This window comes from Micromesistius poutassou (assembly GCF_964030765.1).
Source record: "Micromesistius poutassou genome assembly, chromosome: 12".
Taxonomy (NCBI): domain Eukaryota; kingdom Metazoa; phylum Chordata; class Actinopteri; order Gadiformes; family Gadidae; genus Micromesistius; species Micromesistius poutassou.
This window is the reverse complement of record NC_140282.1, coordinates 9,032,797-9,060,528: the sequence shown is the minus strand read 5'-3', so window position 1 is coordinate 9,060,528 and position 27,732 is coordinate 9,032,797. Positions and strand designations below refer to the sequence as shown.

General features: G+C 49.6%; 1 protein-coding gene across 3 annotated transcripts in view; it reads left to right on the top strand.

Annotated features, from left to right (window-relative positions):
* LOC311356616 (C-myc promoter-binding protein-like) overlaps window positions 1–27,732 on the top strand; it is a 43,392-nt gene that overhangs the window by 3,893 nt on the left and 11,767 nt on the right. For all 3 annotated transcript variants that reach the window (XM_084476398.1, XM_084476397.1, XM_084476396.1), the window contains exons 4-15: window positions 7,959–8,292; window positions 10,728–10,974; window positions 13,669–13,738; window positions 15,163–15,332; window positions 17,880–18,226; window positions 19,001–19,067; window positions 20,373–20,431; window positions 20,977–21,121; window positions 22,241–22,416; window positions 23,179–23,279; window positions 24,265–24,480; window positions 27,494–27,639. In XM_084476398.1, the coding sequence (XP_084332524.1) occupies window positions 7,982–8,292; window positions 10,728–10,974; window positions 13,669–13,738; window positions 15,163–15,332; window positions 17,880–18,226; window positions 19,001–19,067; window positions 20,373–20,431; window positions 20,977–21,121; window positions 22,241–22,416; window positions 23,179–23,279; window positions 24,265–24,480; window positions 27,494–27,639 (2,055 nt within the window). In that variant the 5' untranslated portion in view covers window positions 7,959–7,981. The remainder of the gene's footprint in view (window positions 1–7,958; window positions 8,293–10,727; window positions 10,975–13,668; window positions 13,739–15,162; window positions 15,333–17,879; window positions 18,227–19,000; window positions 19,068–20,372; window positions 20,432–20,976; window positions 21,122–22,240; window positions 22,417–23,178; window positions 23,280–24,264; window positions 24,481–27,493; window positions 27,640–27,732) is intronic.

The following is a 27,732-nucleotide window of genomic DNA, read 5'->3' as shown; positions in this document are numbered from 1 at the left end:
GTTTTCCAGGGAATTCTGAACTTCAAGCTAATCCTGATTTCTAGAAATTCACCAAGTCAGTAGATGTACAGTATATAAATAAAGAAATCTAATCTCTCCATCTCATCAAGCCAGAATGTGGAAATCAATGTAAAATACAACATCACTGATGATTGCTGTTCCAATCTGTGCACCAGATTGCAGACAACAGTGAATCCATTCCAGAATCCATCCAAGGTTACACTCAGAGGGTGATTGCTCTTGGCAGTCCTCAGGTGTGAATGTGTGTATAGATGAATGAAGCTGGGTGGTCTCTAAAATACAGCCTGTAAGTCTGCCTGCTCCCTATAGTACTAGTAATAGCCTCGGGAGGAAGGTGCTTCAGAATGTGCCAGATTTATTTATTTTGGAGCAGAAATGTTTCACCTCGCGGGTATGAGAAAATACACAAATATCGTCCTTGTGAATGAAAATCCGGGACGTTTATACCAGTGTTAAATGTCTGTTACAGCATCTGTTGAATGTCAGTGAAGTCCAGACTTGGATATAATTGTTGTTATATTGTTTTTAATACAAGCACATACCCTTATTATGCTCATAACCTGTGCTCTGTTATGGAATTAAACTTGAAAAGAACAGCCTTTTGAGAATAATTTAAAAGACAAAAAAAATCAACATTAATGATGATTGATCTATGCCGATGACCTTAGGACATTGTTCAGAGTAATAGCATGCTCACAGAAGCTCCTCATACTTCAGCTCATTAGGAGAGAGCGACCTCTGAACTTGACTGTCACTTAATTGAATCGGCCAGGTTCCGATGGGAGAGGCCCTGGGTAAGACGAGGTCAAGCTGAACAATGCATGCATTGCTTTCTGTCTGCCCATCCACTGTGGACGTTCTATGATGGAGGCATGATAGATGATAGAGTAGGTGTGTTGGTTAGACCGCCATCGCTCACTGACAGAACAGCAGTAGTCTGGCTAAGACGTTTGATCGATTGAACTCAATGTCAAAATCCTCATCTAGAGGTCGTCGCTTTGCAAGTTCTGCTGACGTTGGCGCTTTCTTGAATGCGTTTTAAGACCTTCACATTTCATATACTTTTTTGGTCCTGTTTCTGTAACTTTCGTGGACAGTTAGAAATGTGACATATATTTGTGTTATGTGATATGTTCTTTTATTAAGTGATGGTATAAGCAGCTTCCATTTCCCGACTGTCAGAAAACCCCCCAAAAAAGCAAGAAGGATTTGATGTAATGCTTGGGTTGACCTTTCTTGCTGTTTTGTTTTGCTGCACCAACACACCCATTGACGTCCTGTTTCAGAAGAGACAGGCTCCACTAGTGCTGTGGTCCTTTATCATGCTCTGGTGAATAGCAGCCTGGCCCTCCATCATAGTAAGCTAAATGTGTTTAATTAACCAGTAAACACCCCAATTCACCAACCCAGGCCAAACAATCACATTGATCAGAAAGTTTTGTGTTTAGAGTGGCCAAAAGTTTCCCGGTAAATTTAAATCTTTTTCAAATAGGAGTATTGTAATTATAATGCATTTTGTTGTGGTGTCATTTGGAACAGCATGTCATCGCTACCTCATTAGCTTTGTTCACTGCTAGCCTGTTCGTGGTGTAAAATGTATTAAAGAGAAACCGCTGGGCTAGGCGTTAGCCTGCTAATATATCCGCTAAACGACTACCACATTTCTCAGCTTCCCAGAGATTTATACGCACCAAGTGTATTCCCCTCTTCTCTTGTCAGCATTTAATTTGCCAAAAGGCGTCTTGGCTTTCTAATGTGCATGTACTAATTGGTCTGGCATGTTTAACCGGACCAATCACAGTGCACACAGCACAAACATTTTAGTTTGTCATTGGCATGTTTATGTAGTTAAATATCTTGGCCTATTTTAAATGTAGGTGTCAAAAGACCAGGGGAATTTCCCCTCTTCAAACATATCATATTGACATCATAACAGTCCAGCAACAGAAACGTGTTTTAAAAAGCCTGCAGTGCTGAGAGGTATCCCAGGTCAATGAGTGCAGGGATCTCCCATTCATTCTCAATGGTAAACAAACAGTTAATTTCCCAAGGAATGAGGCCTGGTTCCCTCCCAATATGACTCAACGGTGTTAAAAAAACCCCAAAGCAAAGCAGGGGATCTGTGCATCGCTCCTCGGGTCTAACTGGAAGCAGATGCTCGGCTGGCCGGCGAGCCGCGCTCCTGGCTCGTGTTTGGGTTCTTCAGCACATTCCTCTAAACCTGCTCCACGTGTCCGGCCTGCCTCCGCTGTCTCTCTGCTGGATGCAAACCCCCCCCTTTGATCTGGAGCCAGCGACACCACCGCCTCCGTCGGTGCTCTGGAACCACACCGCTTTCATTGGTTCCCCTCGGGCCCCCTTGGCCCCCTTGATCTTTACACAGCTGGGTGAGGTTTGCCCATGCAGCTGACCCCTGGTCGTGTTGTCCGAGGCAAACCTGTGTGTGTGTGGAGGACACACTCGGATGAGGGTCAGGTTCTCTTGGCCCGGACCTCCTATGGGGATCTGCCCCAGGGCTGGGTCGGCCCGGGGCGTCCAGGTTGTGGGGTTCAGGAGGTGCTGGCTCCAGGCCTCTCATGTGGTAAGAGTTAGAGGTTTTCCTGAGACCCCATCACGCCCTCAGCCTCCGCTCCCATGGTGTAATGATTGTTCTCGCACACTGCCCTGCACACATTACTTGATCCAATTGAAGTCGATTCAAGACTCGACTTGAAAAATGGGGACAATAAAAAGGACTTCGTTTTGCTTTGTGATCCACTACACATGCAGCCAATTCATAAAACGATGGCTAAGCATCCTCCTTATTTTGGACGAAGCAAATGGACCGTGAAAACCCTGGCGAGGTTGAGCTCAGAGCATTTGTAGCAGCATAAAAGGCAGGGTTGTAAATAATTTACATAAAATCATAAATATTTACAATACTGCTGCTGGAATCCTGCAGAAAACTATGATGACCTTTTAGAAAAGCATGGAGGGGTGGGGGTTCAGAGAGGGTACAGAATCAGTTGTGTCTCCTCCCTGGGCGTTGTTTCCAGACTGGGCAAGCCCTCTTCTACCGTTTAATCTGCCCCAGAGAAGTAGGACAGCCAGCAATTAAGATATTTGGGCTTACAATGAGATTCGGTCATTTCATATTCGGTTATGATCCATCTGTAATGCTCTGCTGAATGTTTTATAGCCTGACATGAAACAGGTTTGCCTTCCCAAAACGTTTGATTGGTCGTCATTGTATGCTTTTGCTTTTGCTTTTGTACATATAACGTATGGACTGCTGTGCTTGTCTGGTCAAACCTGTGCTTGTGTTCATTTTTACACCGGTTACCCTTGAAAAGGAGATCTCAATTTCAATGAGACTTGTTTCAATAAAGGACATAATGATAATCATAGGTTGGCTTTGAGGAAGATATTTGAAAGTATAAGAAGGACAATTTCAGTCTCCCATTTTCTATTTCTTGTAAATATTCAAACTGCTTTTTGTGAACGCTGTGTTGCAATTCCGGTTCTCCCAGAAAAGCGCCCTGGAGTGCAATCAAAACAACGAAAAAAACTTCTAACTTTTCCCCCTCTACCTCCGGTGTGTCTGTGGTGACCCAGTGGCGCTGGCTTCCTGTGAACCACCCGAGTGGGAGGCAGAGCGGAGACAGGGGGAGGTGGGCGGCGGGTGCCCTATATTTATAGGCCTTATGTAATGTGTGTCACGGCGGTGTCAGTATTTGGTTTGCATTGTATTTTTAGCAGGCCCACGACATGGCAGAGATGAGTGGCATTCCTGGCCCCATCATGAGGCACCATGTTGGGGCCGCGGGAACACAGAAATGCCCTCCACTGACTTGCTTTCCCAGAGACTGCAGTTCCTTATTTGTGTTCCTGTCGCGATGTCGCAGTTTCATTTGAAGTTTGACTGGTATCAGAGTTTGTTTACATGTGTTTAATGAGTCTCATGGCCTTAATGTGAAATCCTTAGTCAACATTGCCGCAGTACATTAGGTTAACAGAATGAACCCCTGTTTTGTGTCTGTTCTGGGGTTTTACAAACATTGTAGCTGTGTATTTCTTCAGCCTTTTTTCCCCAAATAGCCAAAAATGGGTGCAATTATTGTCATGTGTTACACTGTATACATAGAGAAACCTGCAACCATGCACTGACACACCTGCTCTCGAGTCGAACAATGCCTTTACACGCCCTACTTTCTGTACCTCGTGGGAGTCTTGTGTGGAAATCTTCATGTACAAGGATGGATTGTGATATCAAGTGCCAGCTGTGGCTTTGTTTCTGTTTGACATCAACACACCAGATAGAGACTCAAGTTGGCGAACTACTGTCTCGTCTCGGTCTCTGTACTAGAGGCTGTCTCTGTATTTTACTGTAGATAGATCTCAATCTCGCAAGCTGGCAAAGGGGACTCGGAGGGATAATGAGATGGATAACAAGACCTCGGAAATGCTGAGGTAGCTTTTCAATTGGCAGCCAGTGTGAGAAATGCCTGCCTCCGGAGAAGGAAAACACCACTTAGCTGCATGTTAAGGTGAACATTGAGTGTGTTGTTCTCACTGGCCTTTTTTAATTGGATGCGACTTGCAAGTATGACTATTATCCGGGCAAATAGCTTCCCATTGGGCCTTTCATCGTTATGATACATTATATTATTATGTCTGTTTAATTAAGATTGATCTGACTCCGAGCTCCTTCGGTAAGGGACATTATGTCAAATGACTCAAGTATAAATTATGCAGTTTGAATCTGCGTTTGGGCCTCATCACATTTCTATTCTATTTGTTGGGTGTGTAGTTGATACAATCCCTATGTGTTGTGTTGGGGTCATTTTACCTTCTAAGATCCTGTCATCCATCACTTAAAGGACTCATTTGAATTGGATAATTTCCAACTCCCATGATCGATTAATGTTTAGTTATTTCTTCTGTACTTCTGTTAATGTCATAACTAATCCTATTGTTACCAACCAGACCATATTAGAACTTGAGCTCAATAGCAATTAAGTCTTATACAGTATGCACTGGCACTTAAAAATAGTACTTAGCATTGTTTAGCATCTTAGCCTAGCTATCTTTGTAGTGTACGGGGAATGGGTTAACAATTGTTAGTGCTTGGCACTTGTTTCTATGAACATCCTTACTGTACCGACAGCGATATATTGTTGTTTCTCTTTATTCTGAAAAATCTACTTACTTACTACTTCGCTTTGGATAAAAACGTCTGCTAAAACGCAAATCATTTTAGCAATTAGATTGGCTTGTGCCAGTAGCCTTTGTTTGGCTATTTGGCTTTGTGTGTCTCTTCCCTCACATCCACCATAGCAGACTTCCCTTTGCCCATAAAGTGCAGCCATCACATGCAATACTTTTGACAAACTGTTTCTGGATCCCACTGTGAGAAAAAGCGGTGTGGCTACATGTGTTTACAATCCGAATGCAAGTGCTCAAACGCACTTGGACCCAGTGTTTTCTCACCAGCTGTCAATAGTTGGAAGCAGGAGCCAAAGGCGGAGCCATCAATCCCACCTCCTCCATCGGGTATATGCTTGGCTCGCCAATCCTGCAGTGATGGTCTTGTTAAAGCCCATCAAGTTAACACTGCGATGGGCAGTTATAGCATGACTCAATATGAATGAATGAAGCCAGTCGATTGTGAATGGTAGCAACAGCAGGAGACCCACTTGTTTGTATTTTTACTGTTCAGTACAGTCTTTAGACAGTGGGGCGCTATTTGTCTTAAAGTTAATAGTTGGCTATTGGTAGTGAACCCTTAGTATAACACAATTAGCTCTGGTTATGGGTGGACCCAGGAAAGCATATTGGCTTACAAAGCCTGAAGTGGCTTATTGGTATCCATTGCATCAATCCTGGGGCTAAGACATTTCAGCATGCTAATACACCCACATAATTAGTCCCCTCGGCCCACACCCTCTTACGCCATGCTCTTGGAATCGCAAGAGCTGGCCTTGTGGGCAAAAGGCACATAATATCTGAATAAAACCAACAAACCCTAAGATTAGGAAATCTGTTTGCAATAAAAACCACCCCCTCAAAAGTCAACACAAAGCACTGGAAGTAGAGGTTCCCAGTGTAAGCTGATCCCGTCACGCCCAGTCGGAAAAATTGCTAAAAATTTCCCGTTTCCAGGAAAGGTATGGCGTTCTGTATACAAAGTGTGTTCTTACACATGGCTCGCCCCCCTAGGGTATGGTATGGTTCTGATCCATTTATAACATCCAGTTTCCACATATACATCCAGTTTCCCCCACATGCTATGCAGGTACGTTGCATAACACCCATCACCCAGAGTCGTTTCCTCTGTACATTTACATTTACATTCAGGGCACGTAGCAGACGCTTTTATCCAAAGAGACTTACAATAACTACATATGTCGGAAGAAAGAGAAGCAATATATCTCTCTGTCGGTGCAGTAAGAATGTTCATAGAAACAAGCCAAGCACTAACAATAGCTTGGTTAACCCATTCCCCGTATATACAACAATGATAGCTAGGATAAGATAGCTAGGATTTTGAGAAGTTCTGTAAATGAAACAGGGCTGCTGAGTGGGCTGTGGCACGCCGCAACAGCGGAGACCCTGGTAGTAATGCACTTTGGAGTTCTCTCTCTTTTGCATTGGAGTGATGTAACTCGCACCCAATGAACTTTGTATTTGATATGAATGTGTACCTGCGTGGTGTAGACTGCATTTGTGACGATAAAGTTATAGACAGTTTTTTTTTTGCTTTATGTCATCTGGAGCAGTTTTTCGTGTTGCCAATATCATTAAAATAGCATTTTAAGAATTTAAAGCGTTTTGAAGAACTAAAGCACACACACATTCTTATAAGCTGAGCTACAAAGGAGAGTTTGTTGGGTGGTTTTACATTTTGACTCGGCTGGCTTTATGGTGGTTTCCTCTGACGGATGTTGGGTCCTGAATGAGTCTCTAGCTGGCTCTTTCTACCTGGATGGATGCCAGCGGCTCTCAAAGTAAGCTGGGGCTTTTGTTAGAACGTTACACAGGTTATCGTGGCAGGTTTCATTTGACACATCGACCTTGACAGTGACAAGGTGATCTTTGTTTGGTTGATTGGCTTGTCGTGTATGAAGCTGATTTTATCTTGCCCAAATGAGTCGATAGTTAGTCAAGCTGTTGACCATTTGAGCCTATGATACCAGTGGAGAAACGTACCTTAATAATGCTTGGTTCCGGTGGGTGTCAAGTCCACGTACATCGTTGAATTCTTTGGCTGAATGACTAGTGTTCTTCTGAGGTCTACCTCCCTGTCTTTATATATACAAAATGACTTTGTGACCTTTCCTTTTAAAGAAGTTTCACGACTTCTTGAATCAAAGATTTATACCAGATAATGGCTCCAACCACCCTACTTATTATTCTCACCTTGCACGATGGCTGGCTTGTAGTCCTTTATCAATGATTGCCAACTTTCCAGGCAGTTATCTAAATGGCCCCAAAATGTGATTAACAGAAGTGAGTTTGATAATCTTTTATGTTTTAGGGGGGCCAGCTTGGCCCTGAAACGAAAATGTCCTAACAAGCGGCGCTCTCCCCTATCTTCCTCTCTTCCTTTCTCCCTCTCTTCCTCTCCTCCTCTCTCCTCTCCTCCTTTCCTCCTCTCCTCACCTCCTCTCCCCATCTCCTCCTCTCCTCCTCGCCCCTATTCTCCTCCCCTCTCCCCCTCTCTTCCTCTCTCCTCTCCTCTCCGCCTCTCCTCCTCTCCTCTTCTCCTCCTTTCCCCATCCCTTCCTCCCCCCTCCCCCCTCTCCTCCTCTCCTCCCTCTCCCCCCCCTCCTCCCTCCCTCCCCCTCCTCTCCTCTCCCTCCCCCCTCTCCTCCTCTCCCCATCTCCCCATCCCCCCTCTCCTCCTCTCCCTCCCCCCTCTCCTCCTCTCCCCCTCTCCCCCCTCCCCCTCCCTCCAGGCTCCGGGCGGGGATGGGCCAGGATGATGGAGGACAGAGGCCCCCGTGTAGCCGACTACTTCGTCGTGGCCGGTCTGACCGACTCGTCCACGCCGCTGGAGCAGGAGCTCCGCTTCGACGACGCTTGCCACAAGACGGCCAAGGCGCGGGCTCCCATCACGGACGTGGCGGTGGTGGTGCGCTCGCTGGGTGAGGAGGTGCCGGCAGGCTTCGCCTGCGTGGAGACCACGCCCACGGGCCTCTCGGCCGACCTCAACAGCGGCGGCATCATGGCGCCACAGATCTTCCTGTGCTACCGGCGGGGCCGCGACAAACCGCCGCTCACGGACCTGGGGTGAGGGAGCCCTCGCGTGGACCCTGGCTCACTTGTTTGCTTGTTTGCTTGTTTGCTTGTTTGTTTGTTTGTCGGTTGAGGTCAAGTGAAATTCTAAAGCCGTTGCACACAATCACAATGCCCTGAGATGCAGTGACGTCTGATGACGTGGCTCGACCTAAGGCTTTTGAACGGAGAAGGGGTCAAGGGAGAAGGGGAAAGCCCCCCTCTGGTATTGTCGGGACCCCACCCTACGTAGGCAGGGGTGATGGGTGTCAGAAGCTGGTGAGGTGAAAGGGTACCCCCAGCACAGAACTGACCTGATGAATAGCCAGAGGATTCTGCAGGTCAAGGTCAAAATCGACGTTTGATCCCTTGTCATTATCCGTAAGAAATGTACATTCACAGCATTTGACTTTCTGCTGTCAGGGAAGACGTCATTGTTGAACCAAAGGGTCTTTGGCGTACGTTTCCACCGATTCCCTTCAGTACAAACTCACATGGACCAGTAAAGAGGGCCAGCCCTGTCAACTGTCAGATAGAATCCAGCAAAGTCATGTGGCTCATTTCCCAGCATTCACTAGCAGACAGCCGTTTTGTCCAGGAAGGTAAGTGAGAGGAGGGGTGTGGCTCGTGGCCCAGCAGCCCTGGTCCTTTGAGCCAAGAGTCACACTTCACCCTGCTCACATCAGTGGAGACGAGACCCAAATCATGCCGTTTCAGCTTTCTCATTAACGGCGCCTGGTAGACTGTCGGGTGCCTTTCTGGGTGCTTTTTCTGCGACGGTGGTGTATTAGCCTTCTTTCTCTGGACCCAATGCATGCTGGGCTATTTGTCAACACGCTTCCACTTCTGGCTGAGCCGAGCAGGTGCAGACAGCGCTAAGTGCTGTCAACTAGTCTCTGACGCGGCAGACTGCTGCAATGCTAATCTGTTGCTTCACACTGGAGGCTGAAGGGAGACACACTTAGCCACCATTATCTGCTGATAAACCAGAGTGGGCCGTGTACCCCAGATGCAGATAAAGGCTTAGCGCGGAGCAGTGTGCCATGCACATTAAACCGCTTGCCTTGCGGTGTTCTGTCGTCATCCAGTAGCCTTTTGTTGGGGTTGTGTCTTTCTATAGTCACCATCTGCCCGTGTTCCATTAAGGCTAATGACATAATTTGGCGAATCACTGGTCTGCTCGCGCTATCTGGCTTTTAAATAATTTAGTGAAACTATGATATGCCTGGCCATTTCCGCTACACTCATGATGAGTAAATATATTATGCTAACAATGGTGGGAGGCGTGTGTGTGTGTGTGTGGTGTGTGTGTGTGTGTGTGTGTGTGTGTGTGTGTGTGTGTGTGTGTGTGTGTGTGTGTGTGTGTGTGTGTGTGTGTGTGTGTGTGTGTGTGTGTGTGTGTGTGTGTGTGTGTGCAATGTAAACACTAGACCGTTATTCTTATGCTATGGGGATGGGTTGTATAGCCCCATGTCAAACTAAAGAGCAGGGCCACTCGTTATTTTTGACATGGAACTAGAATGTATCAAGAAGTCATGACACTTATGACTAATATATAATAATAAAAAAATATAATATAATATGATAAAATCACAAACCAAGCATTAAGCACAGAGTACAATACTGGAGAAATATCTTGTAATACCATGTATAGACAATTCTCCTTCCATTTAAAAGCAGCATAAACCTTGATAGACATTTGATTCAACGTGTATTTTAATATTTTCATCTCTTCTCTGGCATTCACTGTCTATATGGTATTGGTAAGGCTAAGCCAGACCACTTAAAATTCCACCGTTGCTCTGTCTGTGCTGGTTGATTGCTCCGCCGTTACCACTGCCTGAGAACATGAACTGCGCAGTCAGGAGCAGGATACCAAAGCACATTCTGCCGTCTCCTCAAAACCCAGTAGAAAGCCTGGAGAATCCACCGCTTTAGACCATAACCATCGAGTCAGGACGGAGCGGGCAGAGTGGCAGAGTAAACTACACCTTTATATCGCTTTTTCTAAGTAACGGTGCTTATTTAAACCTATTGACCGATCAGCCTACAGGAACTATGAGTATCAAATACATGTTTAGTAGTGTAATTTCAAAACGGCTTGTAATGGCTAATCGCACTCACACCTGGTATAATATGTCACCTTTAAGAGTATTTAAGACATGTTTGGATGATATGAGTATCAAATACATGTTCCTATCGAGTATTTAAGAATTGTTTGTATGGTGGCCGTAGGTAGCAGGGTCAAGTGTGACTCTTGGCTCAAAGGACCGGGCTGCTGGGCCAGGAGCCACACCCACTACTCACTTACCTTCCTGGCTGTACTGATGCGTGTATGTGTGTATGTGTGTGTGTGTGTGTGTGTGTCTGCATGTATGTATGTATGTGTGTGTGTGTGTGTGTGTGTATGTGTGTGTGTGTCCTCCCCCCCCCCCCCCCCCCCTGTCCAGGGTACTGTACGAGTGGAAGGAGCGACTGAAGCCGGGCTGCCACCTCATCCAGACCACGCCGTACGGCCGGCCGGCCAACATCAGCAGCACCTCGTCGCAGCGCATCTACGTGACGTACCGCCGCGCCACCGACAGCCAGCCGCACGCCGCCCTGGCCGTCACCGACATCTGCATCATCGTGCCGGCCAAGGGCGAGACGCCACCGCACACCTTCTGCAGGGTGGACAAGAACCTCAACAGCAGTATGGTGAGCGACCGCAACCCCCAGACCGGACCTGGGGTCAAAGGTCCCAGATTACACCACCAGGTGTGAGTGGGATTAGCCATCTCAAGCCGTTTTGAAAATCGGCCTCTTCTGCCATCACAAGTGGGCGTGTCCACCTAGATGTATGACGGATAGATGAGCAACGTCTGCTACAGTCCACTGGGTATGCCGGTAGACTGATCTATCCAGCGTACATACTATGTGGACACGCGCACCTCTGATGTCACAAGGTGCCGATTTTCAAAACGGCGTGTAACGGCTAATCACACTCACACCTGGTGGAATAATATGTCATCATTAAAGGTCTTTAAAGGGTCTCACAAACGAGGTGCACTTGACTTGTACGTCTGGGCGGCATGTGGCTCATGAGGTAGAGAGGGTAGGCTGGTGACCGGAAGGTTGCTAGTTCGATCCCCCAGCTCGAGGTGTCGAGGTGTCCCTGAGCGAGACGCCTCACCCCTGACTGCTCCTGAAGAGCTGGCTGTTGCATGGTTGACACCGCCGTCGGTGGGTGAATGTTAGGCAGTATTGTAAAGCACTTTGAGGCGCCACTGGTTAGAAAAATGCTATTCCATGCAGTCGATTGACTTGACTCGGAATTCATGGTGATTCATCGGAAACTTGCATCAGACTTAATTTTACATTTTTAGGGCATTTACCTGACGCTTTTATCCAAGGGTTCATGCAACCATGCAAGGCGACAGCCAGCTCGTCGGGAGCAGTTAGGGTGAGGTGTCTCGCTCAGGGACACCTCGCCCTTACAGATTGTACTTTTTTCTTCATTGGTTTAACGGTGAATGTTGGGTTTTTGATACGAGTTTGACCTGCTGTGCCATGTGGGCCTGTGTGCAGCCACCAGAGCCAATTAAACAGACACTTTTTATCCCAGGTAGGCTTCCATTGCCCCAGGCTGTTATTAAAATCCCTGCTATTTGTGAGTCAGCTATCTCTCCACACCGGTCTGCTCTACCTTCACATCCCTAGTCCTCTCCACAGCCCTGTAAAAGGCCATAACGGGCTCCTCTGTACCTTATATGGACCTTATCCTCCACATGAGACCCACGCACATGCGCACACGCACACACACACACATGCACACACGTGCACACACACACACACACACACACACACACACACACACACACACACACACACACACACACACACACACACACACACACACACACACACACACACACACATACACACACATTCACTTGCATGCGCACACACACGCACACACACACACACACACACACACACACATGCACACACACATGCACACACACACTCGCACACACATGCACACACACGTGCACACACACACACACACACACACACGCACACACATGCACACACACACACACACACACACACATACACTTGCATGCACACATGCACTCACACACACATACACACATACACATATAAGCACTCACAGTCACTGAGAGACCAGCCAAGTCATTGTTGTGTCTGCTTTGGTCTGTTTTCACCATTTGCTGGAACCCGCCACGCGTGTGCATGTCCCGTGTTTCCCGCACGCCCACGTGCACAGATGGCTCGGTGCTGAGTGTGGCTCTGAAACTCGGGGCGAGCGGGGAGAGAAAAAAACAAGTTAAGTGAACCCAGCGGGAGAAAGGCAGAGACTTCTGGGAACCTACCGAGGGCAGTTAAGCTTGGATGTCATGCGTTTGAGTATTGTTATAGGTGTTGAGTCACTGTGCATGGGAACCGTTGTGGGAAAGTGGGCTTATTGTGGAGAGCAGGCCTTCCTCCAAATGTGAGGAAGGAACCCAACAGATGAGATATTCCATGTGTTCTGACTGCAACTGAACCTGACCTTCACAAGGTTCAAACATGTCAAACTAGTTTAGTCGTTTGAAATTCTTGTGTCAAGGCCCGGCAATAGGACATTTTCCAACCTTTTATTAAAGAAATGTCTAGTTGGATGTTCAAGGCAAAATATCGAACCTCCATTATTTTGACTGTGAATTTGATGTCATGTGTGTGTATAATGCCTGATTATAAAACGGGGGGCCTAAATCAAGCGATCTGATTGGTTCCCAACCGTTGTATATTGAGCGTATACACACAGCTATGACGCCCGTTCAGTTTACAGAGTCCAGTATCACTCCGCGCCTAACTTGAACTGTTGTTTATTTATATATAAAAGCGATAGCATAGTTCACTGAAGCCCAAAAAAAGCCTGTAAAGCAATAGGCACACGGTCGCCGGCAATTTAGCCTTCTAAATTGCTAAATTGCCGGCGAACCAAGCTACCGTCTCTAGCCTTCTCTCTGAAGGACGCTAGTGTGTTGCATAGCAACCGCCGTACACTTTGCCGGCAGCCAGGAGGGACTACTTTTCTGTATTCGTTAAAAAAAAATGCTTTTCCGACTTTCTAGCTTTTTCAAAATTGAGGGTGTCTATGACTTTAATTTCGCCATATTTACGTAACCGTTTTATAAAAGCAATAGATCACTTCAGTCAGTGATATACGGTCATTATACCACAGTGAAGGGGGTCGCCGCCCCTCCGCTGCGCGTCGGGACGGACAACGCCCCTTAACTGTGGTATAATGAGCGTATACCACGGCCTGTCGTGATCTATTGCTTAAATATACATCTGTATCTTATCTTCATTCTAATTCCTGGTTTACCTTTCCTTGTCTTTCAGTGGGGATCCTCTGTATATCTGTGTTACAAGAAATCTGTGGCAAAGACCAACATGATCGCCTACAAAGCAGGTGAGCAACCAAACAACCCCTTTTCATTATGAATCATCGACCCATCACACAGTAGAAGAGCATTATGACCAATCCCCATGAAGGCGGGGTGGGAGAGATAGCTATCCCGGGCGTGATTCATCTGAGCTGTGACTAAATTGATGTGTGGATTATGGGATTATGGGAGACCGATTCACAGATTTGCTGGGGTGACGGCGGACAAGAAGTATGAATACTGATTGACTGTCTTTAACGGGCCACCATATAACTTCTTCTACGTTTTGCCGCTTGTAACGGATGTTCATTCTAACGGATGTTTATTCTGACATATCCGTGCGAACGCAAGGTGAACTGCATGTTAACGTTCTCTCACAGCGCTCTCTTCTAATTCCCTGGATTACAATGGGAAGTAAACAGGGCGGTATTATCTGTATTCACTGGAACATAAACAACAATTAATGACGTCTGTAATCAAAAGATAGATTCAGCGTATTGTTTAGGTAATTTAAGTTTTTACAATACAATTATATTGCTTCGGCCAAAACAAAAGAGATCATCAGTTTAGTAGACAACAGGCACTGTTTTTTAAAAGTCTTGTCCTGTTTGTGTATTGGTGAGAGAAGGGTGCTTTCCCAGGGTTCTGAAATGCACCAGCAGTCCTAGTGGACCCTCTGCTAGGCCGGAGCGGCGAGTGCAGGCTTGCTGAAGCATGCTGAAGGTGTCAAGCACAGAGCGGCGAGATGAGCATGTATGCTCCACTAAGCTCTCTTCCCAACAGAGACCAATGCTGGCCAAGCATTTAATACCCATACGATACAAACGTGTCTTAGATACTAATACGACACGTACATGTATTTGATACTTATAGCATACGTACATGTATTTGATACTCATGATACAAACATGTCTTCAATACTAATAAGATACAAACATGTATTTGATACTCATAGGATACGTACATGTACAACACCTATCTATCTATCCTTTTAATATTCGCTCTTAGTTTTCAACCCGACCCAAAACAAAGCAAAGCTCCATTTCAGCTAAGCCGCTCACAGAATCAAGCCATGTTCGGCGATCAATGCAAAGAGACGTGTGATCCTTTCTTTGTGCCCAAGCACAAAGATCGATTCCCCAGTGCTAAAATGACCCACCAGCGATTGTATTCAACAAAGACAGGCAAAGACAATGCTGCTTCTAGTACAGCATCGACCAAAGCCCCGGTGACTTGAGTGTCATTTCCGTGATTACGACGAACAAATCTCGGCCGGCTCTGTCTTCACAATACCAAACTGTATCGTGTCGTATCGTGTGGCCACATCTGCACTGGACTGCTGATCACAGCGGTGGGGGGGGGGGGGGAGTGGCGGGGGGTGGGGGGGTGCACTTTGGAACCTGAGCCCCTGAAGAGTGAGTCACCGCCGGTGTCTGTGTGTCCTGTCCAGGTTTGTTCAGCCGCTACCCGGAGGAAGACTACGAGTCCTTCCCCCTGCCCGAGTCGGTGCCCCTCTTCTGCCTGCCCATGGGGGCCACCATGGAGTGCTGGCCCGCCCACACCAAGTACTCCATGCCCGTCTTCTCCACGTTTGTGCTGACCGGCGCGTCCGGAGAGAAGGTCGGCACTGATGAATACACAGAATCGCTCTGTCTCTCTGTCTCTGTCTCCCTCTCTCTCTGTATGTCGTTGTCTCTCTCTGTATCTCTCACTCTCTATGTCTGTCTGTCTATCTAGCTCTCTGTCTGTGTATCTCTGTCTGCAGTCTCATATTCTCCCTCCCTCTCTCGCTCTATCTCTATCTCTATCTCTCTCATACACACTCTATCTATCTCTCTCTCTCTGTCCCTCTCTTTCACACTCTCTCTCTCACTCTCACTCTGGATCTCTCTCTCTTTCTCTTTCTCTCTCTCTCGCTCGCTCTCTCTCTGGATCTATCTCTCTCCCTCTTTTAAACAGACACACTCTCTCTCTCTCGAACACACACTCTCTTTCCCACTCAGCCCATCACACAAACCGCAGACCGTTTCCCCAGCAGGTATGAGACATCACCAGACATAAGGTACAGGCCGTGCCAGGTTGTTGTGACTCACAGACAGAGGAGAACTGTCGCCTCATGATAACACAGCCTCCGGTCACACACACACACACACACACACACACACACACACACACACACACACACACACACACACCAAGGTGTGATCTTGATGACTGCCTGAATCTTGGAGCCTGGGGGCCGCTCTAATCCCTCCACTTCAGTGCTAAGCCCCCCAGTCAGTCCTAGTGGGCCGGCAGGATACTCCCCTCCACCAGGGGACACACTGCTGAATGGCCCGCTACACATATTGCCTTTGTGCCTTTCCCTTCTTTCATGTTGTTTCTATCGCTTCGTTCACCCTCCAAGTCCCTGCTTTTCCGTCCCTCTCTTTCCAGGTCTAACAGCGCTGTGTATTTGTGTGTGTGTGTGTGTGTGTGTGTGTGTGTGTGTGTGTGTGTGTGTGTGTGTGTGCGTGTGTGTGTGTGTGTGTGTGTTGTGTGTGTCTATCTGTATAGCTGTGTGTGTGTGTCCCGCTGTGTACACAAGCATAGGAGCATGCCAGGGGTCTGTTGTGTTTGGAAAGGCTGTAGCAGTTGCATGGAGGTTCATATTGCTGAGTGTGTGTGTGTGTGTGTGTGTGTGTGTGTGTGTGTGTGTGTGTGTTGTGCGTGTGTGTGTGTCTGTGCAGTAAGCTGACCTATGTTTTCCTGACCAAGGTCATGGCACGAGTCAGTGGGTCCCTGCCAGTCTGCATAGGACTGCACAGATGCCAACAAGACACACACACACCCATAAGCACACACACACACACACACACGCATAAACACACACACACACGCACGCACGCACGCATGCACACACGCACGCACGCACACACATACACACACATACATACACACGCATAAACACACACACACACACACACACACACACACACGTACACACACACACACACACACACACACACATAAACACACACATATAAACACACACACACACACACATACATATACACACACACACACACGCATAAACACACACACACACACACACACACACACACACGCATAAACACACACACACACACAGCACACAGCACACAGCACACAGAGCAGGTGGATACAGTTCATTCACCCGTGTTCCCAGCACTAACATGAGTCATGCTCGTGGAAACACACGTGAACCCCGCTCCGAGGTCGAGTCCCCGACCGTGCGGGGAGCGCGACCCACCGCGGCTCTGATCGCCCGACTATTGGGAAATGTCTCCCGTTTCGCGGAAAGCGGAGGGATCTAATGGTCCTGATCCGGACCCCAGGTGCTGCGCGCTCGGATTAGAGTCTAGTGAGGGAGACGAACGCCACGTGACCATCGGCTCTGTGTTGTTCTCACAGCGCGGCGACGGCCGTGGTTCGGACAGTACCGTAAGAAAAACAACCGTCAACTGTTCCATGCTCGTAGGGGCGATGCTTCAGCAGCCAGACAAACTGCAGCTGCTATTAGTCTGGAACCCCTCACATCATTTTCAATTTCCGAGGGGCGTCACGAACGGGCGCAGAGCAGCAACCAATCATAGCAACGTTCCCAACCAAACTGGAAAATAATCATTCTTCTCAACAAAAGCTTTAAGTGCAGTCGCCTGTTCTTGTTTTAGCAAAAATATACCGTCCAGTTCGTTTAATAATGTCTCAATAGCGCAATCAACAGACCGTTATACTTCAGCGGCAGCCATCTTTGTTGTTGTTGTTGTTGTTGTTGTTGTTCGTTATCGTATTTATCTCGCCTCATTTTAGATAAACGGTTGTGATTGGTCGGCCTATCTCGTACCGGGCAGAAAGGTTTCTCTATGGGAAAATGTTGTAACTTATCTGCAGAACAAATGAAACATGAGCTTGCGAGATTCATCTGGTTCTCAGGCCGCTCAGCACTCTCTTTTTTAAAACAAGCTGTGCACACCGGACCCCCTAATCCCCCACGCTGGGTCCCTCACACCCTCCGCACATCTTGCCGAGATGCCTTGCTCAGGGACACTGCAGCACTCAGCTAGGAGGAGCCTGGCCTCGAACCAGCATCCTTCTAAGCCGACCACGCTCAACCCATTCTTCTTGCTGTCCCCTCCCCGTCTCCAGGTCTACGGCGCGGCCATCCAGTTCTACGAGCCCTACCCCGAGGAGTGTCTGACCGACCAGCAGCACTCCCAGCTGGGCCTGATGGCCCTGCGCCGGCCCCACAAGCCCCCCGCGGACCCCGAGGGCCCGGACGGCGCGGAGCCCGAAGCCTCGCCGTCCACCACCGTCACCGCCGCCACCACCACCGCCGCCACCACCACCACCGCCGCCATCACCGCCGTCACGGTCCACACCAACAAGTGCATCTGCCTGCTCTCCCACTGGCCCTTCTTTGACGCCTTCCGCAAGTTCCTCACATTCCTGTACCGCTACTCCATCTCTGGCCCGCACGCGCTGCCCATCGAGAAGTGAGCCCCTCCGCTCTATAGTGCATAGATCTATAGATCCTATGTGTTATACTTGCTCTTGCATGATTCAACCAGAGTCAGAAATAAGTTATTGTTCCTTTCACTTGAATAACAGGATCTATTCTCTTAAAGTGTCTTAAAGTCTTAAAAAGTGTCTATGTCTTAGTAGTTATTCCACCTTTAAGTAGAATAACAGGTTGAATTCTCTCCCTTAAAGCGAAGCAGACATGTCTGTTAGTTCTTAAAGTGTTTAAACCTCTGTAGTTATTCCACCTTTCAGTAGAATAACAGGATGAGTTCTCCGACTCAAAGGGAAGCCAACATGTCTGTTAGATCTTAAAGTGTTGAGCCCACATGTTTGTTAGATCTTGTAGCGTTCAAGACTCACTGGTTACACCACCTTTCAGTAGAATAACAGGATGGGTTCTCTCCCTTAAAGTGAGGCCGACATGTCTGTTATGCACATGTCTGTGCTGCCAATTAAAATGGCTGTAGGTCTGGGGGGGGGGGGGGGGCGGTGGGGGGGGGGGTGTCGGGGGGAGAGGGGAAGGAGTGTGAGCGGCCCCTCAGACACAGCGGGCTGTAATCGGGGGGGGGGGGGGGTCCGGCGTGGAGCAGGACCTCCATTCCGCTGGTGTTTTACTGCGGCTCGTAACTCTGAGTGAGGCCGTCTGAGTGGGGTGGGGGGAGGTGGGGTGGGGGGAGAAAGTGTGTGTGATCGATGGGCCCGGATGTGTTCTGCCTCACATAGCTCTCATGCCTCTCCCTCCACAGACACATCTCCCACTTCATGCACAAGGTCCCCTTCCCGTCCTCCCAGCGGCCGCGCATCCTCGTGCAAGTGAGTCCAAGGTCCCTCGCCGTACACCCGCACACCCAGAATACCCCGAGTGCCCAGAATACCCAGAATAACCAGACTCTGCATGACGTCCGTCTGCGTTTCTGCGGCCGCCCCCAAAACACTAGAAAGAAACAAAAACTACACACAAACACACAATACGTAACACAAAATACACATCAATACGATTGCGGTTTCCAGTCCGTCGTACCCTCTAACTTCTAACTTTGGTTTTGGCCGTCTCTTGATGCAGCCTCTTCTCTGCCTCATTTAGCAGACGCTTTTATCCAAAGCGACCTACAACAAGTACATTTGTCTGTTCCTGAACAGAACAGACATTCGTGCTAAAAAAACGACAAAATAAAATACGACATAGACAACACATGAACGCACAATACGTAACACAAAATACACATCAATACCATTGTGGCCTCCAGTCTTCCAGTCGCACCCTTTCACTTGGTAACGTGGTTTTCGTGCAGCCTCTCATTGAGCAGGACGCTTATGCCGCTTTTCCACCGCCAGTACCTACTCGACTCGACTCGACTCGACTCGACTCGCCACGCCTTATTTGCGTTTCCATTGGCAAAAAAAGTACCTGGTACCTAGTACCGGGTACTTTTTTTTAGTACTACCTCCGTCGAGGTTCCATGCCAGCGGAGTAGGTACTTTTGTGTGACGTAAACAGGCTGCTGGTAACTGATTGGCCAGCGGCTGTAAATGGGAATAATCACTCAAAGTTAAGTTGTGTCCGGCGTGGTTGGAGTCCACGAACCCGCTCCCGAGGGGGACACTGATCAGCGTTTCGCCGTGTGTGTCGCTCCTTTCCCGGGGCTAGAGTTAGGCTGCGCGTCGTTATGTGTGTCGGGCGTGGTTGTGTGTCCGGCGTGGCTGGAGTCCACGGACCGGCGTTTCGCTGTTTCGTTTCAGTGTCGTTCCTTTCCTAGGGCTCGAGTTTTGCCTCTATCAACGTTACCGTATGACAACAATAGACGCGCAGTCATTGCGCTTTTTATTTTATTTTATTTTATTTCCCATCATAACCTTTCCCGGGAATCAGGAAATAGTCTTGATCAGATTCAGATTTCCCGGGAATCGCATCTCCCGTGATTAAAACCTAATGACGACCCGCCCATGGTGGAGAGGTTCTTTTCTACGACCCGCCCACATTGAAGAGGTACTTTTTTAGATGGAAACGCAACCAAACCGAGTTGAGTCGAGGCGAGTCGAGTCGAGTCGAGTTGGTACTGGCGGTGGAAAAGCGGCATTACTGTCTCGTGTCTCGTCTGATTGCCCTTCCTCCCTCAGCTCTCCCCTCACGACAGCCTGATGCTGAGCCAGCCCGTGTCCTCTCCGCTCCCGCTGAGGTACTCCCTGCTGTGTTCAGTCACTCTGGTCGCCGTTTAGTGTCTGGTGGTCGTTCAGCAGACTTACAGCTCCTCCTCTGTTCACACGCTGTGCCGTTTGGCAGCTAATTCTTTAATTAGATCACTCAGGTGATGCTCGCAGGTAGACTGGGGTTTGAATTCAGAGTCAAACACCTCCTGCTTCACTACCATGGCCATTTGTTTGTGTTTAATACCATTTACATTTACATTCAGGGCGTTTAGCAGACGCTTTTATCCAAAGCGACTTACAATGAGTACATTTGTCAGAAGAAAGAGAAACAACGATACATCACTGTCGGTACAGTAAGAATGTTCATAGGACCAAGTGCCAAGCACTAACAATCGCTAGGTTAACCCCTTCCTAGTATACAACACAGATAGCTAGGATAAGACGCTACACAACTAAGTACTGTTTTTAAGTGCCAGGACGTACGACATACAATAAGTGCGTACATTAAGTGCCGCCGACCTCTCGTCAAACGCCCGTGCGTGTCCTTAAAAGGTCTTCTTCCCGTGTGTGACAGCGGGGGCCGGTTCTCCACGCTGCTGCAGAACCTGGGGCCGGAGAACGCCGTCACCCTGCTGGTGTTCGCCGTGACGGAGCACAAGATCCTGGTCCACTCCCTCCGCCCCGCCGTGGTGACCAGCGTCACCGAGGCCCTGGTGTCGGTGAGTCGACCTCAGAGCCGCTCAGAGCCGTATGGACCCGGGCACGTTAGATCCAGGGCGTAGTCGGTACCCGACGTGGTCTCAGATGTAAGCCCTCTCATGGTCTGCTGCTGGTTTCTGACACCCTTCTCCCCATTAGTGTGTCCGTGTGAGAACGTAGCACACGTGACATATCAGCATCACACACGCTGGCTTCTTCTCTCTGTTGTCCTTGACTGGGGAAGCTCCCCACCGTCAATTTAAAGTGAAAGTAATATCCTGACGATTTTCTTTTGCTTCCTGTGCATTTACATTCACATTTACATTTAGGGCATTTGACTTTTATCCAAAGTGACTTACAACGGTTCACACACACATTCACACACCGACGGCGGAGTCAAACATTCGAAGAGACAGCCATCCCTTCGGGAGCAGTCAGGGTGAGGTGTCTTGCTCAGGGACACCTCGACACTCAGCTAGAAAGCACCAGGGCTCAAACTAGCAACCTTCCGGTTACAAGTCATCCCGCTCTGCCTCCTGAGCTAAGCCAACCGTACTCATCCCTTTCTTCTGCTGCACTCCTCCTCTCCCCTCCCCTCCTCTCCCTCCATCTCCTCCCTCCCTCCCCCCCTCCCTCCCTCCCTCCCCTCCCCTCCCCTCCCCTCCCTCCCCCCCTCTCTCCCTCCCCTCCCCTCCCTCTCTCCCTCCCCTCTCTCCCCTCCCTCTCTCCCCTCCCTCCCTCCCTCCCCTCTCCTCCCTCCCCTCCCTCCCTCCCTCTCCTCACCTCTCTCCCCTCCCCTCCCCTCCCCTCTCCCTCCCTCCCTCCCCACTCCCCTCTCCTCCCCTCCCCTCCCTCTCTCCCTCCCTCCCTCCCCTCTCTCTCTCCCCTCCCTCTCTCCCCTCCCTCTCTCCCTCCCCTCCCTCCCTCCCTCCCCTCCCCTCCCCTCCCCTCTCTCCCCTCTCCTCCCCTCCCCCCCTCCCTCATCCCCTTCCTCCCCTCCCCTCCCTCCCTCCATCCCCTCCCTCTCTCCCTCTTTCCCTCCCTCCCTCCCTCCCCTCCCTCCCTCCCTTCCCTCCCTCCTCCCCTCTCCTCCCCTCCCCTCCCCTCCCTCCCCCTCCCTCCCCTCCCTCACCACTCAGATGATCTTCCCCTTCCACTGGGCGTGCCCGTACATCCCTCTGTGTCCGCTGGCGCTGGCCGACGTGCTGAGCGCGCCGTGCCCCTTCATCGTGGGCGTGGACTCGCGCTACTTCGACCTCTACGACCCGCCGCCCGACGTCAGCTGCGTGGACCTGGACACCAACACCATATTCCAGTGAGAGACCCACACACACACACACACACACACACACACACACACACACACACACACACACACATAAGCACACATGCACGTATCCGCACGCACACACGCACACACATGCTTACAAATGAGCACATGTGCACATGCACCAGTGCACACGTGCATACATTCGCACACACACACACAGACAGACAGACAGACAGACAGACAGACAGACACATCCATCCATGCCGTACACTCATGGTTACGGTGGGTGATCAGCTAGCATGTTAATCAGCCCCATTCTCCCCACTATTCACATGGAGATGCTAGTGGCCCACTAACAGTTAAACATCCCCCTGCTCTGTCCCGGGCCGGTCCCGGGCGGCCGGGGGGGTCAAACGCTGTTCAACCGTGGGATTGCGCCGCGTTAGCACCTCAGCCTCCGCCTGCTCTCTTGTTTTTACCCCGACCGCAGAACCACTGAGCTGCTGAGCTCTCACTCTCAGAGACATAAGGGCCTCGTTTCTCAGAGTCTGGGACACCATGGTTGTTTTGGTAGCGTGTCAGACATGTTCCTCTGGTCCCCGGCGTTGACTCTGGCTCTGGGTCACCCCCCCGAGCACGTCACCGCACCGGGCCCCCCTCCCCCACCGTGTGTGTTCGGGTCCCCGGGGCTGGGCTGTGAGGGTGGTCCTGACAGCCGGAGTCTGGTCCCCTGTTGGCTCTGTTGCTGTTGGCTCCCCCCCCCCCCCCGTACCTCTGGAGCTCACTGCCGCTGTTTTCTTGTTCCAGTAACGAAGACAAGCGGGCCCTCACGTGGAAGATCCTGCCAAAGAAAGCCTGCAAGAACCTGATGAATGTGCTGAGCAACCTGCACCAGCAGCTGGTCGAGGGTGAGTACAGACCGAGCGACTGTTCGTCTGTTTTGGACGACTTCGCCTCAACGACAGACAGGAGGTCTCGCGGTCATATCTTTCCACCAGCGTGTTGTTTTGACAGTTACATTTTAGGGTATTTAGCGGATGCTTTTACCCAAAGCGACGTTCTCACACACACGGTTCACACACACATTCACACACCGACGGCGGAGTCGGCCAACGCAGGGCGACAGCCAGCTGGCCAGGAGCAGTCAGGGCGAGGCGCCTCGCTCAGGGACACCTCGACACTCAGCTAGGAGGAGCCGGGGATCATACTAGCAACTTTCAGGTTAAGTAAACCGGCCCTGAGCTCAGCCAACTCTAGTTTGTCTGGAGGTCGGCCCGGTGGTTTTGTCTTAAGTTCAAATAATGGTGTGTTGAGATGTAAACGGCATTCAGGACTTTGGGAAACGCGGCCTCCCCTTGGGTGGCCGGGCTGTGTACCTCTGCACACTGTCATGGGATTGAAAGGAATGCACGGGGGCCGTGGTAATCCGGTACGATACCCTGCCTCCTCAACCTGTTCAGCCTTGTTACCCGGGGATGATGTCACTTCCCCTGTTATTACCGCAGCTCTGCCGCGGCGACCATGACATCTTCTCAAATTGAATGCCGGGATTTTCTGAACCAGTGGAGTCGAAAATTCCTTTCCCTACGAAAATAGCGAATATAAATACTAAGCGACTAAAGCGGAAACGCTGGTGTCAAGGACGTTTTAACAAACGCGGCCCGGGACTGTTTGATTCATGGCATATTTTTTTAAGTTATGTTGAAAGTGTAGTTGACATCATTGTTTGCTTTGGCCCAGAATTCCTTAATCACAATATCAAACATTGGAATATCTTTCGCTTTTGTTTGATATGTAAATTATATTGTGTGGATAAACTTGGTGACCGCGAAGCAAGCACTGAATGGTAACAGCTGTTCACTGTGTGTGTGTCCTCTCCCCCACCCCCCACAGGTCAGCAGCGTCCTGACGGGCTGCTGGAGCCCAGCATGTCGGACTCGTCGGAGCTGAGCTGCGGGAAGACGCTGCACACGCTGGAGCTGGAGATCCAGGAGGCCTTCCTGCGCTTCATGGCCGCCATCCTGAAGGGCTACCGCTCCTTCCTGCGGCCCATCACCCAGGCGCCGTCGGAGAAGGCCACGGACGCCAGCTCGCTCTTTGACCTGCAGGGTACATACGGCGAAGAACATATTTGACCTATATTGTAATTCCGGCCGTCACCGCCCTTGCTGTTTAAAGCCAGCGAGCTATTCTGAACTCGGTGGCTACGGGGCTAGCGGTGAATGGATTAGCGCCGCCGCGGCGTATGTGTCGTGGAATAAACAACAAACTCTGCAGCCTCATCCCTCTGTACAGCTGGTCCACCTTGGAGCCAGATGGCGTTGCTTAATACATGAGACTTAATGTGTGTTTGCGTCCACATGCACACACACACACACACACACATACACAAAGACACTCACGCACACGCACGCACACACTAGAACACAAGCAACACACACACACACACACATGCAAGGGTGCATGCACACAAACACAAAGGCGCAAACACACACACACAAGAGCGCAAGCACACACACACACACACACACACACACACACACACAAGAGCACAAGCAAACACAACACACACACACACACACACACACATGCAAGAGTGCATGCACACAAACACAAACACAAGAGCGCAAGCACACACACACACACACACACACACAAAACACAAACGCACACACACACACACACACACACACACACACAAACACACACACACACACACACACACACACACACACACACACACACACATGTACCCAAACGCACACACACAAACTGCCAAGCTGTTGAGGTTTGTGCTCCCAGGGACGGTAGAGGACGATGGGGGCTGGGGGCTCAAGGCTGTCTGCAGACTGGGGAGGTTTAGCTCGCAGGAACCGCAGCTGCACACGGCCCTGAGGACCCCGGGGGCCCCGGGGCCCCGCCTCTGGCCCCCGGCCCCTGGTGCCCAGCGGAGCTCACATCTGAAACCAGTTGAGAGCGCGTCTCCCCGGCTGCTCCGCTGGATGAGGGCCATGCACCAGGTCGTGTTCAGTGGGGCTGATGGGGTGTAGCGCGACAGAGCGGGGGAGGATGGGGAGGTGTTTTTCCTACGCTAAATTAGGCCGGCTCATGCTGTAAGGCATGCGTGTCGAGGATTTACTTTAGATCTTATATATGTCGTATTAAGAATTCATGTGACAGACTTTTCAGATCAGGGCTTCAGTTTTCCTTGTGTTACATCTTCCCGCAACCCGACCCATACGAATGGAGACGGCGATGTGTATCTAGCGTATTTGCAGAGCGTCTCACATCTGGTCGTCTGGCTCGGTGTGATCTGACCAGCTGAGCTCTCAAGGAAACAAAACATGGCGTGATGCGACCGCTGGGGAAATACCAGCAGCACGCTCACCCAGCAAGGGAAAAGACGGAACAAAACTGTTATTGTCTTGCGTTTTGTCTTAATGAAAAAAAATGCATATTTTAATGGATTGCTGATATATGAACTGAGATGTAAATGAATGCATGTCTGGAAATGTCGACGGTTGTATCCGAATGTGACCTTTAAACACATTTCCAAACCGGGGAGTACACCATCAGGAGACCTTATCGTCCAGCTTGTCTGAAGTGTAAACACAGGACGGTTGTTTTTGTGAAGGAACAGAATGTGAGAAAGGAACAGGATCTCATTCCCAACGTCCTACCAGAGGGATCGGGGCCACTGGTCCATCCTGCTCCCCATCCCACTGCTCCCAGCGCTCCCACTGCACCTAGTGTCCGCTGGTGCACCTAGCGTCCGCTGTCTCCCCACAGCTGCGTTCAGCAACAATCACAGACGCCGCCGTCCTCCATCTTGTTTACGAGCCCACAAAGATTGACCTTTTATGCTGACGACTTGTCGGCCCGTCGTGTTGCCCAGACGATGAGAAATGTCAGATTTCTACACAGTTAATTGTTGCGGGCGGATGGGGAGGATGTCCATGTTGAACTTTATACATGCTAATTACTTTGCCTTATATTCTCCATGTGGATAAACTGCTGTGTTCAAAACATGCAATTACTGAACCTTCAGTTGTGTATTTACTTCTATTTAGCCATTTAGCGGACGCTTTAATCCAGAGAGATTCATAGGACTCATTCAGACCTAATCAGGCGTTGTGGAGAAAACGCCAGTTGAGCCATTCATTTAAATGGTAGTCGTGCATTTAAGCCGCGGCAGTGGGGGCCAATCACGTAAGCCGACAATCAGTCCAAAGAAGCACCCACGCGACGAAGAACCTTGTTGTGATGTGAGGGTCGTAGCATTCCGCTGATTCCAGAGCAACTGGGAAGACGGAAGAAGGACTGACACCAGCCATGTGGTCCTCTCTAGGGCTGTACAACTCTGTACAACACGATGTCACACAAACGGGCTGTGACGTGACACGCCCACATCACCGCGCTGTGTCTGTTGTGATCGCTGTGACGCCTGGTAGTGACAAAGATACTGTGATGAAGTGCTGAAAGACTTCCAAAACCTTTTTACAATGTGTTGATATTGATTCACCCTAATGTGTAGGGTGAATGAACAACCAAATATAACAAACCAAATACATCGGTATTGCCGATCGGCCAAATTATTAGCTTGAACGTCGGTATTGGCACGGAATGACACCATCACTCGACCCCTACAGACCTCTGAAGAATAAGTCCCGCCTCCGAGGCTCCCGGTTCCCTCGGTCAAATGTCTATGGGAAATAACATGGGGTTTATGAACGATCGTACATAAAAAACTCTGTAGATGGTGAAGAAGTAAAAGCTGCGTCACGTTTTCAACTACAACCCTTTTCATCTAGTTTCAACTGGGTTTTTGGATTTTTGGTGCCGTTAAAGTAGCATTAATAATCGTTTACTTCTTAAACGGCACCGACAATCCAAAAACACAGTCGAAACTAGATGGAAAATGTGTGTAGTTCAAAACGTGACGCAGCTTTTATTTCTCCGCCACCTACAGAGTTTGTTATGTACGATCATTCAAAAACCCCATGTTATTTCCCATAGACATTTGACCGAGGGAACCGGAGCCTTGGAGACGGGACTTATTCTTCAGAGGTCTACTGCCCGGATACGTCCTGACACTAAACCCCAACCTCTGTGGGTCCTGCAGGGTTCCTGCGCAGCCGGGACCGCTCCCACCAGAAGCTCTACTCCCTGATGACCAAGACCCAGATGTTCATCCGCTTCATCGAGGAGTGCTCCTTCGTCAGCGACAAGGACGCCAGCCTGGCCTTCTTCGACGACTGCGTGGACAAGGTGAGCCCCGGTCCCCGTCCTCCCCTCCCCCCGACGCCAACACCACGATCCAGTGAGATACCCCCACACACACGCACACATGCACACACACGC